Source organism: Halictus rubicundus, chromosome 2 (genome assembly GCF_050948215.1).
Source record: "Halictus rubicundus isolate RS-2024b chromosome 2, iyHalRubi1_principal, whole genome shotgun sequence".
Lineage (NCBI taxonomy): Eukaryota > Metazoa > Arthropoda > Insecta > Hymenoptera > Halictidae > Halictus > Halictus rubicundus.
The window spans coordinates 14,810,840-14,832,234 of NC_135150.1; the positions used below are offsets into that span (position 1 = coordinate 14,810,840).

The window sequence follows — 21,395 nt, forward strand, 5'->3', positions numbered from 1 at the left end:
ACTCTTAGTTTCTTGTCTGTTAGGCCGTACTTGTGTACGGGGTTGGTTTGGCTCTCGTGAGCCGTTAGATTTGCACTCTTGTGCATGTTAGGTAGGCCGTACTCGTTTACGGGGTTAGTTTGGCTCTCGTGAGCCGGTTAGATACGCACTCATGTGCATATTAGGTAGGCCGTACTCGTGTACGGGGTTAGTTTGGCTCTCGTGAGCTGGTCGTAGGTTGGCTCTGGTGAGCCGGTTAGATTCGCACTCTTGTGCATATTAGGTAGGCCGTACTCGTGTACGGGGTTAGCTTGGCTCTCGTGAGCTGGTCGTAGGTTGGCTCTCGTGAGCTGGTAGATTTGCACTCGTGTGCATATCAGGTAGGCCGTACTCGTGTACGGGGTCATCGTTTTGTCTTTATTTCATCGTCTTCTTATACTTCGTTGTTCCTCCAGTGTTTTGTGTCTAATCATTACTAATCTGTTTCAGATTGAGCACAACAGTTGCAGAAATTTATCATCGAACGAAGACAACGCATCGTACGAAGTCTCGTTTCTTCTTCGATTACTTCTGTGTTCCTCCATTTTGTGTCTAATTATTATTAGTCTGTTTCAGTTAAATCACAACAGTTCAGCAGAATCATCGTCGAACGAAGACAACGAATTTTAAGAAGACTTCACAGTATTTATAAGTTCGTATTAGTTCTCGAGCAATTATTGTGTTAGATTCACTTTGTTAGTTTCGCTTGTTGATTTGGGTCACAGCCTTCTGCTGTGACCAGTTGGTAGCGTCACCCTCGAACCAGAGGCTACTACTCTGGTTCGCTTCTTTCATTTTTCTTTCTCGTAAATCTGAGCCTTCTGCTCCATTTTTATTTTCTCTGGAATTGTTCAGAGACTTGTCAGATTTAGTTTTTTTTTGGCTCACAATAATTGCTCGATTCGAGTGCGTGCGTTAGTCATTAAGCTTGTTTATTAGTATTGTATAAATGTCGAGTAATTATTGCCGTAACTTCACCTTGCTCGGTTCGATTTTTGATTCCGACACAGCCTTATGCTGTGTCGGACCTTGCTTGTATGTACCAGACCGGTTGGTACCGGTGCTCGGCGTAGATCCATTGAGAGGGATGTTCGAGAGACCTGTTCACTCGTGTAAAATCCTCCCTGCCGTAAGTCCACCCGAGTCGCCTCAACGCTAGTCGTTGCCTGGCGACAGGTGGGTGGGGGAAACTTAGGGTATCGTTTGAACGCTTCTCTCGGCCATCGCTCTTCGTGAGGACACGCCGGGTATCGGTGCTGGCTGGAGTTGGTTCTGCAAGCATTGTACGCGTCGCGTCACCCTCGATCCAGAGCCTTCTGCTCTGGTTCGGTTTGATTTCTCTCTTTGAAAGAATCAGAGCCTTCTGCCTGATTCGTTCTTGATCCCCCGTGGGTCGGAGACTTCTTCTCCGATTCACACATTTTGCTCCGCAATAATTACTCGACATACGCTGCGAAATTTAGTTTGTAAAACTCGAAAGCGTCGTTGTAAGAAAGGGAGTCAGAAGGAAGCGTATTGAATTCCTTCTGGCATCCTTTCGGGTCTCTCGTGCAGCAACCTCCTCGTGGTGAGACCCGGGCAATCGGTAATATTCTCTATTTGTTAGATCTTCTATTATCTTACAAATAGAGAATAATATCGAGCTAATAGCTGCTCATTTGTAATTTGCGATAACATTGTGAAATAAAATTAAAGACTTATTGATAATAAAAACTTGTGTATTTAATTGAATTGTGTCTGAATTTATTTTAAACTTGCATGGGGTGGGCCAAGGGTCCTTCCTGCCTTCCTTCTCGCTTTCCTTGTTTACCCTTGGCCCACCTACGCCTTCTTGGCACCTCCTTTCAATTATTAATCGAAACACGCAGTTTTTGTTTCTGAATACCTTTTCATTCAATGAAAAAGGGTCAGCTTGTCCCTGTTGAGCGAGTGTTAGGTTAGTGTTAGGTTTGCTGTCCTCAGCGGGTTAGATTTACACCTGTTTACACCCGTGTGCGTGAACGGTCGTGTATTGGGTTCAGAGTCGTATCTTCATCATTTATCATAGGTATATGGGCTAAAGTTCTCGTGGATCTAGTTACAAGATTTATCGTTCCTCAGAGTAGAGGGCGTAAGAAATCTAGTTGTTGTTAACGCTGTCGGTATTTCTGATCGTGAGACACGAAACCCCATATGGTGATTGGTCTACTCCTATACCTCGTCTGTGATATGGGTCCGTGATGAATCACCTTCTCACCGACGAGAATTTCCTTAGTGTTCTTCTGCACCGACGAAGTACCGTCGTTGGCCTTCTGTTTCTTACTCCAGCCAAAATCTATCCTAGAGGGAAGTAGAAAACACCGTATTTTTCGAGCGACACGTTCTCCCGTAAGGCTGGCAGACTTTATATATATCTCGTCGGTGCTGATATCAAATACCAACATCTGTCGGTGACCAGTTTCAGTTCTCTAGCATGGATCAGAACCAGTTTTAAAATTCCTACAGACAATGCATCTTATGGGCGCAGGCTTCAAATCAGTACACACCGTGCACAAAATGGACAGTAGACAGAAAAATGCATTACAAGCAATATCTGTAGAGATCTTAAGTCGGTGGTATCTGATGGTATATATCATGAGACTGCATTTCAGAATAAAGTTGTTAAGGCGGTTCAACCAAATCCCGACAGATGTCCGTAGTGCACGGGATGGATCAATTGTATTCTAAACTGAATTGTAAATGAATTCTAAACAGTCTAGCACACTTTTATTAATTCTTTAACAATACTATATCGGCATCTGTAATAAATGAATAATCTGACGTTCTATCAATTATCTAAACAATTAAATGAACATTGAGGTGCGGCAGTAGACTCCAAGTAGTTATAAAAAAGCATCGAATCATTTGGTGTACGTATAGAACGAACGCGCTCGCACTTAATGACAAATCGCATGACTCTATAAATTCGCCGAAATTGGGCTAGGTAAATTCCACGAACGCCACGCAATTGGCCCAAATATTTTCGGGAGTCAGACTACTCCCACCAAAGTCTCCACACCAGAAATGCAATAAACACGACTGGTGTATACTATGCAACTTAAATCCACTACATTAGAAACAAAATACAACGTCCTATCAAACATACACAGGAAAACAGCTTTATCGAGACGAGTCTCCGAAAATCTGTACCCACAGCTCGTTCCATTAAAGATTCAAAATCAGCAGACCTCTATCACGGAACCAAAACTTTCGCCATTACTCTTCCTTAAATGTTATCAGCCTGACTTCCATAAGCGCGGTGGCCGCAATGAAGTCCACAAAATTCTACTAATTACAATGAATCACTGTCGACCGAAACGGCGCGGCGGCGAAGTTCAATTATGAGATTCGTTCCGCTCGTCTTCTTCTTCGCGGCCCCATTATTTCCACCAGGCCCGGTTTTCCGAGTGAAAATAACTCGCGAATTACTCATCGTTCCCGTAAAACACGCCGAAAGCTCGTCGCGTTGCGCCGCAGACGTATAAATTTCCCGGGGTCGCACCGCGTCCGTCCGAATTCCGTGCAAAAATGCGGGGCTCGACGAGGATTCGCGTAGACGTGGTCACGAAAACACGCGAAACACGCGGCGGCGTTCGTCGCCGATACGTTTGGCGATCGACGGAGAGCCGACGTGGAATCGTCGACGACGACGACGACGACGTCCGCGCGTCGAGGCGTCAGCGCGCGGCCAAGCCGGCTCGGCGCCAAAATCAGCTCGCCAGTCGCGCTTTCCGGTCGGTGTTTTATAAATACTGCAGACACTCGAAGAGTGCAGCGAACACGGGAGCCGCCGTAAAATCACAAATCCCGGCGGACACGGTTACGGCTCGTTGAACGATCCCGACGAGAACGATCCTCGATCCGATCGAGTGACTTTCCCCGCGACGATCTCTGTCGCGATAAGCTCGCGAAAATCACCCCCGATAACTCCACCGTCGCCTGACATTTTCGATGGATTAATTGTGGCACAAGCGAATTCTTGGAACCGAGTGCCAGAGCAGTGCGCGAGTGAGTGCTCGGAAATTGGAGGAGCCTCTTGTGACTCCCTATCGTCCGCGGAAAGTGATTAATTAATCTGTGCGTTTTTTTCGTGATAGTGAGAACTGTGAGGTTTCGTGCTGAAACTGTTTCATAAGTGAACCGACGTCTAGTTACACCACTTGGTAAGAATGAATTTAATCTCTGTATGGATCTAGTTGATTAACTTCGAAACCTGTATCGAAAATTTTCCAGAATTGATTTTGTCCGTAATTAAGAAAATCTGGAACAGGGTTCGAAATAGAATATTTGATTCCCTGTAGGAAGGCCCGTTGCTGAAATATAGGTGTATCCGTGCGAACGTTGAATTCCCTTTGTTGAAACGAAATTAAGTCGAACCTCAGAGAAAGGAGACCGATATAGTTACCGCAATTTGGCGGATGAAGCGGTCCGTCTGTGCGTGTGCGCGCCGGCCGAGATTTGCGGCGTTTCGTTGTCCAACTTGCGCAACAATTATCGCGATTCGAAAATACGTGCTTAAGCTGTGCAGAGGTGAAACAACCGTTGAATTACGCGGAGGCCACTTATTCCGCAGGAATAATACACAACCGGGAATTATGTCCCGGGATCTGTAACGCTATTTTCGTCCGCGACACGTGCACTCCAGAATAACAACCATCATTCCCGAATGCCGTAGAAGCACTGTAACCTAGATCCGCTATAATTAAAAAGTCCTACACTAAAAGTCCATTAACCCTCCGATCAACGAGGAGGTGTCTCCCACCTTCTCCGACCCGTGTTAAAAGCAATGCTTTGTTCCGTCTCCGGGTTCACTTAAAGGAGGATACGCTGCAAACGAACTAACTTACAGGTTCTAGACTCTTCCGCCAAGATTTGTTATTAAAATTCTTTTGTCCGACAATCGACGGCAACGCGAGAAAGAGCCAGCCGGGCGTTTCGAAAATTTTTCACACTTTTTTTGCATCTCTTTCATGTTGTCTCCACCTTTTCACTCCCGTTTCTCTGCAACGCGTATCGATGCTTTTCCCATCTCGCCGGTGCGCCCCGCATGAATGTTTCATGCGGGCCGCCATGTTTCGCATCGCGAAACCGCGTTCTCCTTCGGAAGTAGCCGAACATCAAACGTCGGGGGCGATTCTTTTCACGAGCCAGCTGCCGCCGCCGCCGCCGCCGCGTTCGACGTATCTTTCTGCTTGGAGAAGTAGCTGTTCCGAAATCGCCCCCACCCCTTTTCCTGCGGAGACGTCATTTGTCGAACACGTTTTTCTCTCCGTTGTTCTCGGCCGTGAACGGTGCTCCCGAAGCTTTGTAGCGAAAACGCGTTGTTGCACCCCGCGACACGGCACAAAGGGCGCATTATCGAAAACTTACTCCCCCCTCCCCGCGGTTTGCGGAAACGCGAGCACGTGATCGCGGTTCAAGTGGCTTTCGACAAACTTTGCCCCCGCGCTTTGGCGAACGCTTTAATTCCCGGCAGGCTCCCGTTTGTTAGAAAACGACACGACGTGCCGCATTACGCTCGCCGAAAATTCTATCCGTCGTGCCGGACCGGCGCGCGATCTTCCGTTCGCTTTGGCAAATCCTCGGCAATATCCGCTGCAGAGAATAAAGAACGCGCGTTTATTTCCTGCGAAAGCCTGCCTGCGGCAGCTTCAGACGCCCCTTCGATAGCTTCTCGAGGTTTTGTAACTTGGAATCGCCGCATTGCAATTTCTGCTACCCTTTTTCTTCGACCCTCGACTGGACGCGTAACCTTTTCCATTTAGGAGGAACTAGAGAGCAGAGAATTAGCACAATTCAAAAGAAACAGAAGCTTGAAATTATTGCGATAATTAGAATATTTACAAATAACACAGTCTTATAGATGGCTTGTGACTGGTTAAGGGTTGAAACATTGTTTACCGCGGCTGTTTAATAGATTTGAAATGTTTGTGATTCACAGCTGAGAATTTCTTACAAAATGTTCCAACTACAATTGCAACTCCTCCGACAAGCCATTCTCAGAGACGTAATCCAATCGTTTCTTGCATGATTATTTTTTAAAACAATATTTTTACAGTTTTTCGAAATATACTATAGGTATTGAAAATCGTTCTAACAGGCTTCCGGTAAGTAGCATATTAATGTCTGTCTTGTATACTAATTCTAATATGTTTCGTAGTAAACTACATTATCCAACTTGATTTTTTACAAGCTGGACAGTTCCTCAAAGTTTTTATTTCACTTGATCAAGTCAGTCAATTCGTAGTAGAAGTATTACAAAATAAAATATTTGATTTACCAGAAGGATTAAAATTTCCGATAACTCAAAAATGAAATTGCTTCATCAATACGTTTTTAAGTTGCACAATTAGGTTCCGCGGAAGCTCCAACCTTAAAATATACCATATAAACCATTCTACTTTATTAACCCTTTCCACTCGAAGCCATTTTAACTCCAAAACGAAACATTTCTTCCGACCTAGAATATTTCCCTTCTATAGATTTTTTTCGGGTTATACACTACTGAAGTGTTTAGTAATTGATGAAATACAATCAAATTTAATAAAGTCAAATATATTTTGAATAATGATACAGCAATTTTTAGTGGCGCCTTATTTTTTTAATCGCCATTCGAGTGCTAAGGGTTAAAATGGTTTATAATAATAAAAAAAAGGACAATATTTGGTAGAATTACTTTTATTTTCGTAAAATTATAGAAAAAATACTGGCCTTAAATGTTTTATAATAATGATCAAACATGAAGATATTTGGTAGAATTCGTGTCCTGTATTCTTAAAATTCCAGAACAGTGCTCGCTTCAACTGCTGCATGATAAAGCAAAGTTTATGAAAATATTTGATAAAATTCCTGTTCCATTCTCTCAAAATTATTACTGGCTCCGAATATTTAGCTTCGAGATGCCGCAAGATTTCTGAGAACATTCGAATGTTTCACGTTCCGAGGAAACTGCAGAAATCGTGGGACAGTGAGCAAGGATGATTCGTTTCCGGTAATGGAACAGCCGGATCAATGTAACAGGGTCACTTTCAATCTGTTCAGCGCAGAGTTCGACAGGAGCGTTCACCGCGAAATGACAGAATGTGAGCCTCGCGGTCTCAGCGTCAACCACACCGGATTGTTAAACGCCATCCCGACTTTTGGCTTCCATTCGAGCCCGTGGCGCAGGACCGACGACCGGCCGTCAGAATGAGCTTAATGAAGAAAGCAATCGGCGGCTCCATTCACAGGATACGAGAGTTCGAGCTCGAGAAGGTAACTCAATTCCGGAACGTGTCTCGGCCGTACGGCCGACATTTTCCCGGCGTTCGACCCCCCTTAGACAATTCTTTCGATTGGCCTGATCGAATGAATCCTGATAAAAGTTCGTTACCGCGACGAGTTAAACGATTATGGGTCCCATTCCCAGGAGATTCTACCCTGTCAAGGGTGTAAAATCACGATTGTCCGCTTCCTCGCCCTCGGATTAATTAATTCGATTAACACTTTGGCTCGACGTGGAAATTAACTCGGCCCCGAAAATAAATCTCCGACACCGCGCGGTCTCTGTTTCCCCGCGAGGCAGTGAAACCTCGAGTTTATATATACGGATCAACGAAAGCTCGAGTTGACAAAGTAGGTCCTTCAGGCGTTCGTTCGCGCGCGCATAACCACTGTATTTTTTCTTCTCCCCGCGACCGATGAATCACCTCGAGAAAGACTTTCGAAACGAGTCGCTGGAACGTTCGATCCTACGGAGATTGTATCGTAGCGCATACACGCATAGATCCTTAAATTATGTTCGCCGACGGATTACGGAGCGGCGAGACTCGCGGTTTCCAGTCCCGGCTCGTCAGGATCCCGAAATAGTGATCGTACGTGGAACATTTACATCGGGACAGCAATCGCGCGACGGGCAATCCTCCTCCTCTCTGGCACTAAACCAACTTTCGCCCGATGCCCACTTTATGACAATGCGCGACGCGATTGTAACCTTTAACACTTCGCCGAGTTGTACGAGGAGAGCCAGTTCGCGGCCGAGCGTGTAATAAAGCAATCTCTGGGCCGCCGGCGTGTGTTCCCATTGTTCCAAAGGACAGGCAGTAAATCCTCTTCTCGAGGGGTTTCGAAAGTCTCTGGAAAATCGGGGACACACCGTGCACCTCGTCCGAACGGTAACCCTTTCGCGCCTATTTTCTCCCTTCGATCCGTGACATTATGCTACCGACGACGGCGACGCAGCTGCTGCGCCCGGACCATCGAGGTCCGACGACTTGGACGGATCTTCGACGGGGCTATTGCTACTTACCGATATAATATTAGGTTGACGCACGATGTGAATTACGAGGAGGGGAAATACCGGGGACGTCACAGACGCTCGCTCCTGTCTAGAGCGGAAAACTCGATGCTAGACTGCGGATTTTAGAAATTTACGAGGAGAAAAGATAAAACAGTGCAAACCTCAGTTAGAGGCAGAGTTGTGCGGAATTACAATTGAATTACTCTAGGAATTATAATTACAAAGTAATTGAATTGCATTGTAATTCGATCATATTGCAATTTATAGTTCAGATCTTCGTTCAATTAAATTACAATGTAATTCGTAATTGCAATGGAGTACAATTACAAAATACTTCGTAATTAAATTACATTAATTACGAATTACAAAGTAATTGAATTACATTGTAATTCGATCATATTGCAATTTATAGTTCAGATCTTCGTTCAATTAAATTACACTGTAATTCGTAATTGCAGTGGAGTACAATTACTTCGTAATTAAATTATATTAATTACGAATTACGATCAGACTTGTGCAGAACTACAATTGAATTACTTCAGGAGTTATAATTACAAAGTAATTGAATTGCATTGTAATTCGATCATATTGTAATTTATAATTCAGATCTTCGTTCAATTAAATTACAATGTAATTCTTAATTGCAGTGGAGTACAATTATAAAATACTTCGCAATTAAACTACATCAATTACGAATGACGACGTAATTAAATTAAAATTAAAAATTAAAGAATAATGAAGTGGTAGGTAATAACAGGTTGAAAAATCCATGTGAAGGTTTCAAGCAGGAGGAATTTATTACTTATAAATTTATAATATCTGGACAGAAATAACTTTTGCGTTACAAATTTTTTAAATTTCAAACATAAATATAGAAAGCAGAAAAAGGAAACATGTCTCTACTTTACCTAGGTTACGATATATATTCAAGGAAAAAATAACGACAATCATCTAATGAGGATCATTAAACAAACATTAATATTATATGTAAATAAAATGAAATACATTACCTAATAACAAAAAACAGAATAAAGGAACGTTTTTAGCTTACCACTAGCCAATAATAGTCAAGGAAATTCTTCAAAGTTCTGGGATATACATAATTTGGAAAACTATTTTCGAATTATACTGTATTTCAATTACACATCTGATTAAAATAATTAGTAATTGAATTAATTGAAAGATTTGAATTATGTAATTCAGTTACGACGTTGTTGAATTACTATTGAATTACTAATTCAATTGTGCAATTGAATTACAACGTAACTGAATTAGCACAACTCTGGTTAGAGGTCACTGTTAAGGGTGGGAATAAATTTTTATTAATACTGCCCACAATTTATCGATGCCAAAAATGTTTACTTTGCGGAAAGATCCGCAGTCTATAGCGGAAGAATACACTATTTTAACACTTTGAAGATGAATGCCGGTGTATTGGCGACACCAGTTGTATCTAATTTCTCAGGTTGCATTTATTTAAGTAGTAGAAGATTTACAGTTTCCTTTTTTCCGAGTATTTTCGTCCGCAAATGGTTGAGTAATTTACTGCACAAACAATATTTTAAAAACAGTGTTCACAGTTCCATTCATTTTGAGGTACAGTAATTTCTCTGTATATGTCTCCAAGGCCGGGGTGATAAACGTCGCGGAATTATCCCCACTACCACGGAGAATTCACTGTACTTCTTATTTTATGTAGAAGCACTTGTCGATTCTGACAAGCTTAGACAAATAAATTGGACCTGAGACTGTCCTTGTGCTTCCGAATTCTTTTAGCTAATTTCACCAAAAATTCAGACTGTTTGGTCTACATTGAAACGTAAACGCAAACAATCAAATCTCACAATGCTCCCATTGATCTGCTGCATACAATGAAGCGTTATGCACGTGTCCCTGGATGCAATCGCAGAATCTAAACTTTGTGGATTTACACAATCCAAACAATCATTGACTCTGCAACAAAAGTGTGTGATATAAAACAAGAAGTTGGACAACGAATATTGTCAAACACAGAGGATGTCTATACAAATTATTGAACCCTATGTCAGCAACATAACAACACAATTCGCATATCGTCAAGTACGAAAGATATACAGTTCGTATTATACAGTAATATAGCAAATTAACTTCGCGCCTCGGTGGACCAATTATTTCGTAGCAACTTTCGCGCTGCCATAAGCAAGAGCTGACTGTCGCCAGCCTGACAAGATTCGCCGGCGAAAGGTGCAAGTATTACATCAAACTTCCGGGAAGTTCGGTCGACTTCAGTTACTCAACAGAATATACACCGGAAGAGTCCGTAAGACAAAATGCTCCGAGCCCAAAACTTCCCCGGCGAACTGTACCGAAGTTCCGGACAACTCCCGACGATTCGCAATCCCGTCGCGTCCCGCTCGCCTAACCGCTCGAGCGGTATAGTTCCTCAAACCCGTACCACCTCCAGCGTTCCGGGTACGGATCGGGACGTTTTGCTCGTTCAATTATGCATCGAATCGGCGAATCGAAACGCTTGACGCGTCGAAAAACGTCCTTGGACCTCCTCGGTATTTCCGAAAACCGCTCCTCGGAGGGTATTCTTATTTTCGAGGCCGCCTTTCCGCCGAATTTCTTTCCGAAAAACGATCGAACCTTTTGCATTGGGATTTTACAGATGTCGTTACATGTCCGGCAAAACAGTAGTGCACGGTTAAATTTACACGAATCGGCCCCACTCCTCTCCCACCATACAGTATCTAGAGCTCAGCGAAGCTATAATACTTCAGTACACAAGGATAGAGAATGAATACATGTGCAATGCCACGACTGGAAAAAGTGAATATGGAATTTAAAAAATTGTACTTTCAATCATTGTCTTTTTACCTCTCTAATTGTAGCACCAATGGATGGCTGAGATTCTCCCGATCAAAACGAGTCCAAACACGAGGTAAATCCAACTGATTTTAACAATTCAATACAGAGATTTATACAAAAATTGAATACCGATTTAAAAAAAAAATGTAATACTTAGATCGATAAAAACAGTCCGATTCGCATCGTGTTTGGGCTTGTTTTAATCGGAAGAATCTCGGCTGTCTATTGCTGCTGCAATTGTGAAGGTAAAACGACAATTACCGCAAATAAAATTTCCTTTATCGCATGTATATTTTTTCAATCGCGGTGTCACTTCGTCGAGCCGTGTAGGAGTCAATTCTTGGAAAAAGAACGATGTCTTGTTCTCACGAATCGAACCTGCTGTCTCCTGAACCTATGTAAATTTAACCGTGCACTATTGTAAATCATGTTTACGTTATCCGTCGATCTCTCGTCGCGGTCGGATCGAAACGCGACGCGACGCGACGCGACAGAACGCCGTCGTGAGTGGAATTAAAAATAGATGGTCGCGACGGACATAGTCCACTCTCGACGGTCTTCTGCTCTCCTCCGGCTTTTCGCCATCTACCGTCCCTTTCGCGATCCGAATCGATTCGGGGGGAGAGGTTGCAGCTGTTCCGTTGGGTCTCGCACGTTCCCCTGGATCGGTCCGCGATCCATCGCACCAGCTGAGCCGCAGCGCTTTCTTCTTACGAACAGGTGAATCTGATCGACGAGTTCGATATCCTGCAAATCGTCGGCGAAGGATGGTTCGGCAAGATCCTGCTGACCGAGCACCGCAGCACCCAGACCGAGATGGTGCTCAAGGCCCTGCCGAAGGCGTACACCGGCATCTCCGACTTCTTTCGCGAGTTCCATTACGGTTTGCACCTGGCGGCGCACAGGAACATCATCACCACCTACGACGTCGCGTTCGAGACCGCCGGGTTCTATGTTTTCAGCCAGGAGTACGCCCCCTTAGGTGAGAATATAACCTGCAACTCAGTGTCGCCAGATTAACACTTGTCTCCCACTCTACCCTTCCCCTCCTGCCGCGTTCTTCCCCCACTTTCCGGCGGCAAGCCTCCCCACGCTTCCGTCTTGGATCGGTCACGTGACGTAATGCGCGCACCCAATTCGCGTTGCGTTCGCGTCTGCGTCGCGACTACCCCGCTAGTGGCAGAGAGAGAGGGTAACTGTATTCCCCTCGATTCCCCAGATCTGGCGACACTGTGCCTATAGATCCAACGAGACGAGTCAGAAAATGTAAACAAGCGTACATGGCAGTCAATACACTGTGACATAGTTGAAGTTATATCTCTAGGAGAGTTAGCAAAGGACGCACTGGAATTTTGTTTATTTACAATATGCTGTCTCGCCTCGTTGGATCGAGTAGGTATCGTTGTTTGTTCACTGACAAGATCTTACATTGCCACCGATGACAAAACTGTTGATGAACTTTGGTTTAAATGGTGCAACGATTATTATTATTATTTTCTAGACAGTGATGGACAATTGTAGTTGAGTAATTCACGTCAGTAATGTAGGAAAAAGAAATTCAGACCTGACATTGCTCTCCTGATTGAGCAGATGTATTTTTATTATTGGCCAAAATTTAAACGTCAAAAAATCAGACATTATGCTCCCTGTCATCACTAGATTGTGGATTTTGTGCATTCATGACAAAAATGAGTAGACAGATGAAAAGAATTTAAGAATATCAATGCATTAGTTTTAGCCCATTAAAATCGTTGGAGAACGAACAGAATTTTTTTCTCGCCCCTGTTGCTTGCAACGGATGGAAACAATTTTTATTTTGCATAAAGATTCAGAATCTAATCATCGCATCTCGGCATAGTAAAGAGTACACCACTTTTCCGTCGATCAAAGTGTCAGCAGAAGAACGAGAAACTAGAAGAACCCCTTACGCGCGGCAGCGTGCAATTAGTTCGCCATTAATCTTTTTGCACGTACAGCTCGAGTGATTAATGGCTCGATGAAGAAGTTAATTGTACTGTAAATACCTTGTATCCTCGAACAGACGCTAGAATTCTGTACAATTATTAGTAATCCGGCTGAAGATGAATATATTTCAATTCACTAATTAAATCAACAATTTCCTGAGAAACATTTTCCTTTCAAACAGTATTTTGATCCGTGATATAAAACGGCGAAGATAAAATTGATTAGGATCCCCCTTTCGCCGGACAGAGATTACAGTGATTTCGCTATATATGTCGCCAAAGCCTGCATGATAAACGTCGCGGGATTATCCCCACTACCGCGGGGTGTACCCCGAAGCTCGAGAGGCGTGTAAACATAACGCGCCTAGGGTGTGTCACCTGGACGATACAAGACGCTGGCAGGACCCGTGTTGTTGACATATATCGAGAATTCACTGTACACGAACGTCAGAGGTAAGACCACGGGGTCGTTAATGTTGTTTTCCATTTTTCAGGGGATCTAACGTCCAACGTGACGGAGACGGGTTTAGGGGAGTTGCACGCGAAGAGGGTGGCCAGACAATTGGCTGCGGCGGTGTATCACATCCACAGCCGCGAATTGGTGCACCGTGACATCAAACTAGACAACGTGCTCGTCTTTCGCAGCGACTTTTCGCGAATAAAGCTATGCGACTTCGGCGAGACCAGACGGGTGAACACCGTGGTGCGACGACACAACGAGTGGCTGCCATACTCGCCGCCCGAGGTATTGCAGATCGACACTGACGAGACGTACAAGTAATTATACGATTGACCATTACCAGTAAATTACCCCTGCCCGCTTTTAACGTTCCAATAATGTTCGGCAAATCGCGCCGATTTCATCCTTGATATTCTATTTTCGAAGAAACCGATAGTCGTCCATTTTCCGCGCTTTGTCCTCCCGGAGACGGTTGATCATTTCCGCTTCCGGGAGACTAATGCACACCAGTAATGAGAGTACAGTTCCGAGCTCGGAGAATCGTATTTCAGGATACAAAGGACATCCCTGTAATATGTGGGACTACTTTGGGGGTGGATTAAATAGTTGAGCACTTGCTCCCGAATTATGGAGTTATGCGGACCCTCATAAGACATTTACAGTCGCGCACTGCTTATGAGACGGTTAGGCTCCCTGCCGGGATTTATGCTCGCTCTGACGTTCATTAATTTATACCGTTCTGCGGCATTGCCACAATCTACTTCCCGAAGAACGTTCTCGATGCATGAATTATAAGATGCAGCTGCTGTGTCCATTTAAATCGGTGTCCATTGTTCGGCAATCTACTGCAGCCTACGAAGTCCTTTGCATCTTTTCTAGCAGTAATTGTTTAAACATTTGAGTTATTCACAAGGTTTCTAACATTACGAAATAAAATTGTCAGTATATACTCAATATAAATCAATTCTATATAAATTATGTGAGTATAAAACTTTGAAAGTTCATTTAAGGGTTAAATCCACCCCTAAAGTCAGTCTCGCACAGCGCCATTTTTCGTCCGAGCATTCGTTCGTATGCTGTTCCGTGAATGTTCACACGAGTACCAGCGTGTTCTCCTGAGTACAGAATTTTTTCAGTAGAGTTAGAATTGTTTAACACGTTGACTGGTCGGTTATATGTGACAAAATTCTTCGTCCATCTTAAAGAATTAACCCTTAGCACTCGAATGGCGACTATAAGGCGTCATTAAAAATTGCTATATCCTTATTCAAAATATTTTTCACATGACTAAATTTGGTTTTATTTAATAAATTACTGAACATTTCAGTATTGTACGAATAAATTCCACCATTTTCGTATATATAACCCGTATATGACGACTATAAGGCGTCACTAAAAATTGCTATATCAACATTCAAAATATTTTTCACATGACTAAATTTGGTTTTATTTAATAAATTACTGAACATTTCAGTATTGTACGAATAAATTCCACCATTTTCGTATATATAACCCGTATATGGCGACTATAAGGCCTCACTAAAAATTGCTATATCAACATTCAAAATATTTTTCACATGACTAAATTTGTTTCTGTTTAATAAATTACGAAACATTGCAGTGTTGTACGAATAAGTTCAACTAGTTTCGTATGTATGTATGTATAATTTTCGTATGAAAAAAATATATATAGAAGGGAAATATTTGAGGAAGAAACGTTTCGTTTTGGAGTTAAAATAACTTCGAGTGCAAAGGGTTAATTTTCTTTATGTAATCGAATGTGAATTGTAATCTAAAAGAAGAAATTCGACTTTGCACTTTTGATCAGAATGCCTATATTACGGGATTATTATAGGATTTTTTAGGGGTGATTGTTCGGCGGTCAACGCGTTAAAAGAATTTTGGTTCGAGCGCCGTGGGTTTTGGACGGCTCTCTGAATGAAGCTCGTACAAGCCGCGCGCGAGTTATAGGAATCATGCGAGGCGAAAACGTGAATGACATTATCTCGGGACGGCTTGTACAGTGTATTACGTTTCACGGTTTCAGAGCCCTCACGTCGCACGACGTCTGGCAATTCGGCATTGTCCTATTTGTCTGTCTGACCGGATGCCTGCCGTGGCAGAAGGCGGCGTTGGACGACCCGCGGTACACCAGATATCAAAACTGGCACAACGCGACGCTCAACATAGCCAAGAAACCGAAATTATTTCAGCTGATCAGCTCGCGGGCGCAGAGGTCAGTCTCTTCGAATGTGTGACGCGGACCAGGCGCCAGCGGTCACGAAACTTTAACGACTACTATCTTATCTGGAAGCCGAGCCACCGTTCGCTTCGAAATTTCGAAACCCGAGACGAAAGTGGCGATATAATTAATTCTCATTTACGTTTTCTCATTTCCAGAAAAAAACGCGATCACTTTACATTACTTTATAAAAATAAGAAGAACCCGTCTGTCCAAGCTTTGAACCATTTTTTAAATAATATTATACCCAAAGAAATAAATTTGTCGAGTAATTCCACGCAGATGGATCTTCACAATCTCAATACTCGTAAAAATATTAGAACCCGTCATTTTGATGGGTCCCGTAAACCTAATGTTAAAAATGGTTGCACGCAATTGGATCTATTGCAGAACTGCTGTCTCGGTTTACGCGAAATCTTCTGTTAATTTTCACTAATTTCTGCTTTACACTTCAATCTACACCAATTTTGTTTTATTCGTCGTTTCATGTTCTAACACTAAACCAACCACGGTCAAAATGCCCGGTTTTCTATTCCACAATTATTGAAATTATAAAAACGTTTTCATAGGAAATTACTGAATCAACTTCTTCATTTGAGCACATATTATAATGAAAATCGTGCGAAGTTTAAGTAAAGTCAATCTTCTCCACTCTATAAGACGTGTCACTTTTATATGTTTTGTGCTCGGTAGGTTTAGTGTTAACGCTTGGACGGTGGATCAGTTTCGTACAATTAATGATGCTTAAATTTGATCCATGTGTTTATTTAGCAATTTCTAAAACACACTTTTCGACGGCACTTCTCGTGCCACTAGATATTCTGTTGTTTCAACTGTAGCAGCTGTTCTAGAAATTGAGTAATTGTATGACGATATTGATATTACGGGTCAAAATAGACCCGGCCACCTCTTTCGGAGGATTAAATCGAGCTACAACAGAATCGCAGAGGAATAAAAGAATTTGCGGTATCTGAAACGTAAAATGGGTGAATTTTCATCGGAGAAACGAAGGCAATCTTTTAAGTTAACTTGCAAGATACATTACACGACGTCTCCAGATAAAAAATCTGTATTGAACGGAAAATCAAACCGTCTTTATCGTTCCGTGTTTTGCATACACGCGCGTGGAGTAAACGCATAAAATCCGCGGTCTACTTACGAGTGCACTCGAACGGGGCCATTAAAAGTTTCGAGAACAGCTGAATGATACCAAGTGCTTCATAAGCGCGTGGAAAATGAACCGGTACAGATCGAACTCGGTGAAACGAATCGTAGGCACGAAATCGATCGATATTCACGAGTATCGAACTCGTCGTTGGCTGCGAAGAGTTGATAAAAAAAAAGACGCGCTTGCACCAATTTTCCTCAGTGAAAATAATCATACGACTAAATTATCTGGGGGACACATAAACCGGAATCTGTGGGGATGCTTTTAGCCTCGGTTTATTTTCGAAATAAGCGCGATGGCGGCCGCGGATGCAGCAGCACGCGTTGAATAGTTTATTGTCCCAGAAGAAGACGGGATCATTAAACGTGTACCACGCTTTGGTCGACTAAGAGAGACAGAGAGAGAGAGAGAGAGGGAAAGGAAAGTCATAAATTGGTGGAGGACTAATTTAGGTGTACGTAAGCACTGATTGGTTTTCGGGTCAATAAATTCCGCTTGAACAGTCGATACCTGTTATTAGTGTTATCTGTTCGGTAAGACAGTTAAGTTTGATTTAGATCTCATCTATTTGGAACTAAACTAATGGTCGTGCTTCGAAGTTATTAGAAAACGTTTCTGACGTAGCCAGATAAGATAGGAGATGCATATTAATCCTTCCAGAATTTAGAAAAGTACGTCACAAAGTCTCAATCATTAGATGATGGAACATCAGAGTTCACGGTTAACAGATGAACAAAATATTATCCTAGTTTTGATGTAATTTCTAAACTCGGCAGGATGTAAATTTTCTTAATAGGTACCAATTTCCTAAAATGACACTCACCACTGTAGCTAATTCAACACGTTCGCTACTGGATGCACATTTATTATTAAAACTACGTTCGTCGTAACCTCTTAATCAGAGTCGAGTACAATACAGAAAACCCAGAATAGATACAGTCGAGTCGGAAAGTAAGTTAACGACTGGCGTATGCAGGCAAATGTATACATCTTCAACAATGATAACATATATTTTTACCAAACAATAACTTGATGTTATATTAACCCATTTGCATCATTAGCGTATAAGGTGGTATCCACTAAATTCAGTTTCTTATTGTCTATCATGCTATCGTAAAAAAATATACTATTCCATTTGAAAAAACATCGGTGACCTTAAAATTTCATTAAAAAACACGACATAAAAAATTTTTTTCTTCACCATTATAATTGCCCCCTGCAATAGCGTCACTTTGTCCTCTGAAGTTTTCTGATAGGACTGTAAATACGAAAGATATTTAGATGTTCCCATTTATGTGGGACACCCTGTATACGCTCAATTTTCCTGGTCACTATCACCGGAGCCGTACGCATACGCTCAACATTGTTGGTCACTATCATTACTCGTTAGCTAAAAACTAGAAATGGAGGGTGTCGTTGGAGATGAAAGTAGTAATTCTGATTTTTTCTTCTAATGCTGAAATATGAAGTTCTTGTACTTGTAGTCGTTTCTGTACTTAAATATAACAAAGAAAAAAGTTTGCCGACAAAGGCCTTCTGTTCATATTTCCTTATGATGCAAAGGGGTTAAGAAACAAGCAAACACGTTGGTAATATTATCATTACCAAAGATATATTCGTTCGCCTGCATACGTTAACATACCTTTCACCTCGACTAGGTCAATCAGCGTCCAGCTGAAACTCCCAAATTTTCCCACCGACCTCCGATCCCCTAGAGACGTTCAGCTCCATGACGAACTATCGTTTCGCAGAATGTTCAAACGCCTGCTGGACCCGAAGCCGGAGAAGAGGCCGTCGAGCGTCTTGGAGGTAAACAAATACGTGGAGGACCGTTGGCTGGCGAAGCTCGGCGCGGAGAAGGCGATGAACGGTAACGATCCCTCGAAATTAAACCTAGCTGACCTGTCCGGCGTCTGCTTGATTGGCGTTCAACGTTTGCACAGGTGGCGCGGACGAGAGGGACGAGCTGTGCCCCTCGATGTACAGCTTCCACAGCTCCCTGGAGGAGAAGAACCAGCTACTGCACACACTGACGACGTACGGCGTGGAGACGACGGTGGACCGTTCGAAGAAGAAGGACCGCATAAGAGAGTGGATACAGGCTAGCGCGATAATCGAGGAGTACGAGGAGGACGACTCCGATCTGAACGAGGACATCCGGATCTACGAGGAGGAGGAAGAGCCGAGCTCGATGAAAGGCAGACACTTCCCGGAGACGCGGGTCAAGACGAGCGACACCAGAAGACACAAGCACACAACGGACACGTCCGCGCCGAGGAAGCGGCAGACCATTAAGCCTACCGAGAGGAAGATACCGTTCGCGCCGCAAGTAGCCGAAGAACGGCAGACGATCGCCCGGTTCGCGAGTTTCCCGAACGGCGACCCCAGCCTGGCGATCCTGAAGAACGGCACCAACGGGACCTCGTTGCAATCCGCCGTACCCCCGAAACTAAACGACACGACGGAAGAGACCAAGCCGATCAACGTAACGAACGGTCAGCTCAACAAGTCGTACCCTAACAGGTTCAATAGTCCCCAAGACGTTCCCGTAGCCACGACCAGCGGCGTTCCCAAGTCCAACTTAGAGGACGCTCCTATTCCGATCTCGCAGGATCGAAACGGCTCGCTGGTCGATCGCAGTCTTCCCGGAAGTCCGCAGATCCCCACCAGGAAGCATCGGTCGCACACCGCCCCGTTTCCGGCGCCGACCTCTCCGGTGCTGAACGGAAGCCGCGCGGATTCGGTGAAGAAGAGCCAGTTGATCACGGCGCTCTCGGGCTCGCAGGCGGACAGATCGGGTTTGCCGCGCGAAACGGAAAGGTCACCGGCGCAGGGAATGGCACAGGCACAGAAACAGGCTCAAGCGGACGCCGGCCAATCGTCGACTTCGCCGGCGATGGCTCGGGGCGAGAGGTCGAATCGATCCGCGGCGCAATCAATGTCTCGAGTAGAAAATCAATCCGCGGTAATGCCGGCAACGGCAACGGCAACGGCAACGGCGGCGGCAGCGGCAACGGCTCGAGTGGAGAATCAATCGAGTAACGCTCCGCCGGTAGCCCGAAACGAGAAATCCGCGGCCGGGCCGGTCCCCCCGGCAAATCCGCTGACGATGTCGGTCGCCTCTCATCTTGTCATGCAGAGCTTCAACGCGTTGCAGGGGATGAACAGCGTGCCGACGGTGCCCAACGAGACCAACGTTAATCCGAAGACCGGTTCGCAGCCGACGCCGAAAAACAGCCCGACCTCCACGCCCGCGAGGATCTTGACCCCGAAGAACAGCCCCGCGAGAACGTCCACGCCGCCGAAGCCGAGGAACAACGGCCACCGCGTCGAGGAACCGGTCGCCTACCGCAAAGACCCGTACGAGCACTACGGCATCGCTCAGGGTGTCATCCTGAGGACCGAGAACCCGCGCAGAGGCTCCCTCGAGAGCACCAGCAGATCCGTCAGCAATTGATCAACCGGCCGATCTCTCTCGCTTTGATGATGGATCACGGCACAGACCGCGCGGAATTTGCTTGGGCTTTGGGGGATGATCCGTGCGGCTCGTTGCTCGACGCTCGGGCCTCGACGATCGGGCTTACGATGGAGATATCATGTTCTTGGACAACGCACCGGGATCCCGGGCCTGATTAACCTGACTGATGCTCGATTGGCCCAAGAATGCACCGGCGTTCGAGCGAGCTCGAGCTGTTACGTTTTCAACGGTCAATGGAGACCTTGAAGCGCGTCTACGAGAGCTGACGTGTAAATAGTAGCTTCTACTGGAGACCAATTTGTTGGCCGGTAGACGAAAGTAATTAGTACAATGAAAGAGAAATTTTCGGCGTGAGAATTTTTATTGCAGTTCGTGAGATCTTGAAGAGCATCTACGAACATAAATGTGTAGATAGTATCTTATAATGGAGACGAATTTGATAATCGAATAGTACAAACGGTGCCTTGTAATGTCACGATTGCCGAATCATAGAGAAATTTTCGGCGTGAGAATTTTTATTGCAGTTCGTGAGATCTTGAAGAGCATCTACGGACACAAAAGTGTAGACAGTATCGTATAATCGAGACGAATTTGATATTCGAACAAGCGGTGTATTGTAATGTCACGATTGCTGAATCAAGGAGAAATTTTCGGCGTGAGAATTTTTATTGGAGCTTCTGAGATCTTGAAGAGCATCTACGGACATAAAAGTGTAGACTGTATCGTATAAAACGAATTTGACGATCGAATGGTACAAACGGTGCCTTGTAATGCCACGATTGCTGAATCATAGAGAAACTTTGGACGTGGGAATTTTCATTGGAGTTCGTGAGACTGATACTCGATCAACTTGCTGAAGAGGAGTGACACCTTCAACGTTACTAGAGATCTTGAGTAGCATCTGTTAGACCAAAAGTGT

General features: G+C 44.1%; 1 protein-coding gene across 3 annotated transcripts; it reads left to right on the plus strand.

The window, feature by feature from the left end:
• Positions 1–3,750: 3,750 nt before the first annotated feature.
• LOC143365349 (uncharacterized) lies at positions 3,751–20,687 on the plus strand. Of its 3 annotated transcripts, none has more exons than XM_076805446.1 (7): positions 3,751–4,199; positions 6,981–7,290; positions 11,885–12,146; positions 13,623–13,905; positions 15,636–15,824; positions 18,750–18,868; positions 18,942–20,687. In XM_076805446.1, exons 2-7 carry the CDS (start codon positions 7,225–7,227, stop codon positions 20,453–20,455), a joined length of 2,433 nt encoding a protein of 810 aa, XP_076661561.1. In that variant the 5' UTR covers positions 3,751–4,199; positions 6,981–7,224; the 3' UTR covers positions 20,456–20,687. The 3 variants fall into 3 exon arrangements, with proteins under 3 accessions (XP_076661561.1, XP_076661559.1, XP_076661560.1); XM_076805444.1 differs by having other exon boundaries at positions 7,078–7,290; XM_076805445.1 differs by having other exon boundaries at positions 7,083–7,290.
• Positions 20,688–21,395: the final 708 nt, after the last annotated feature.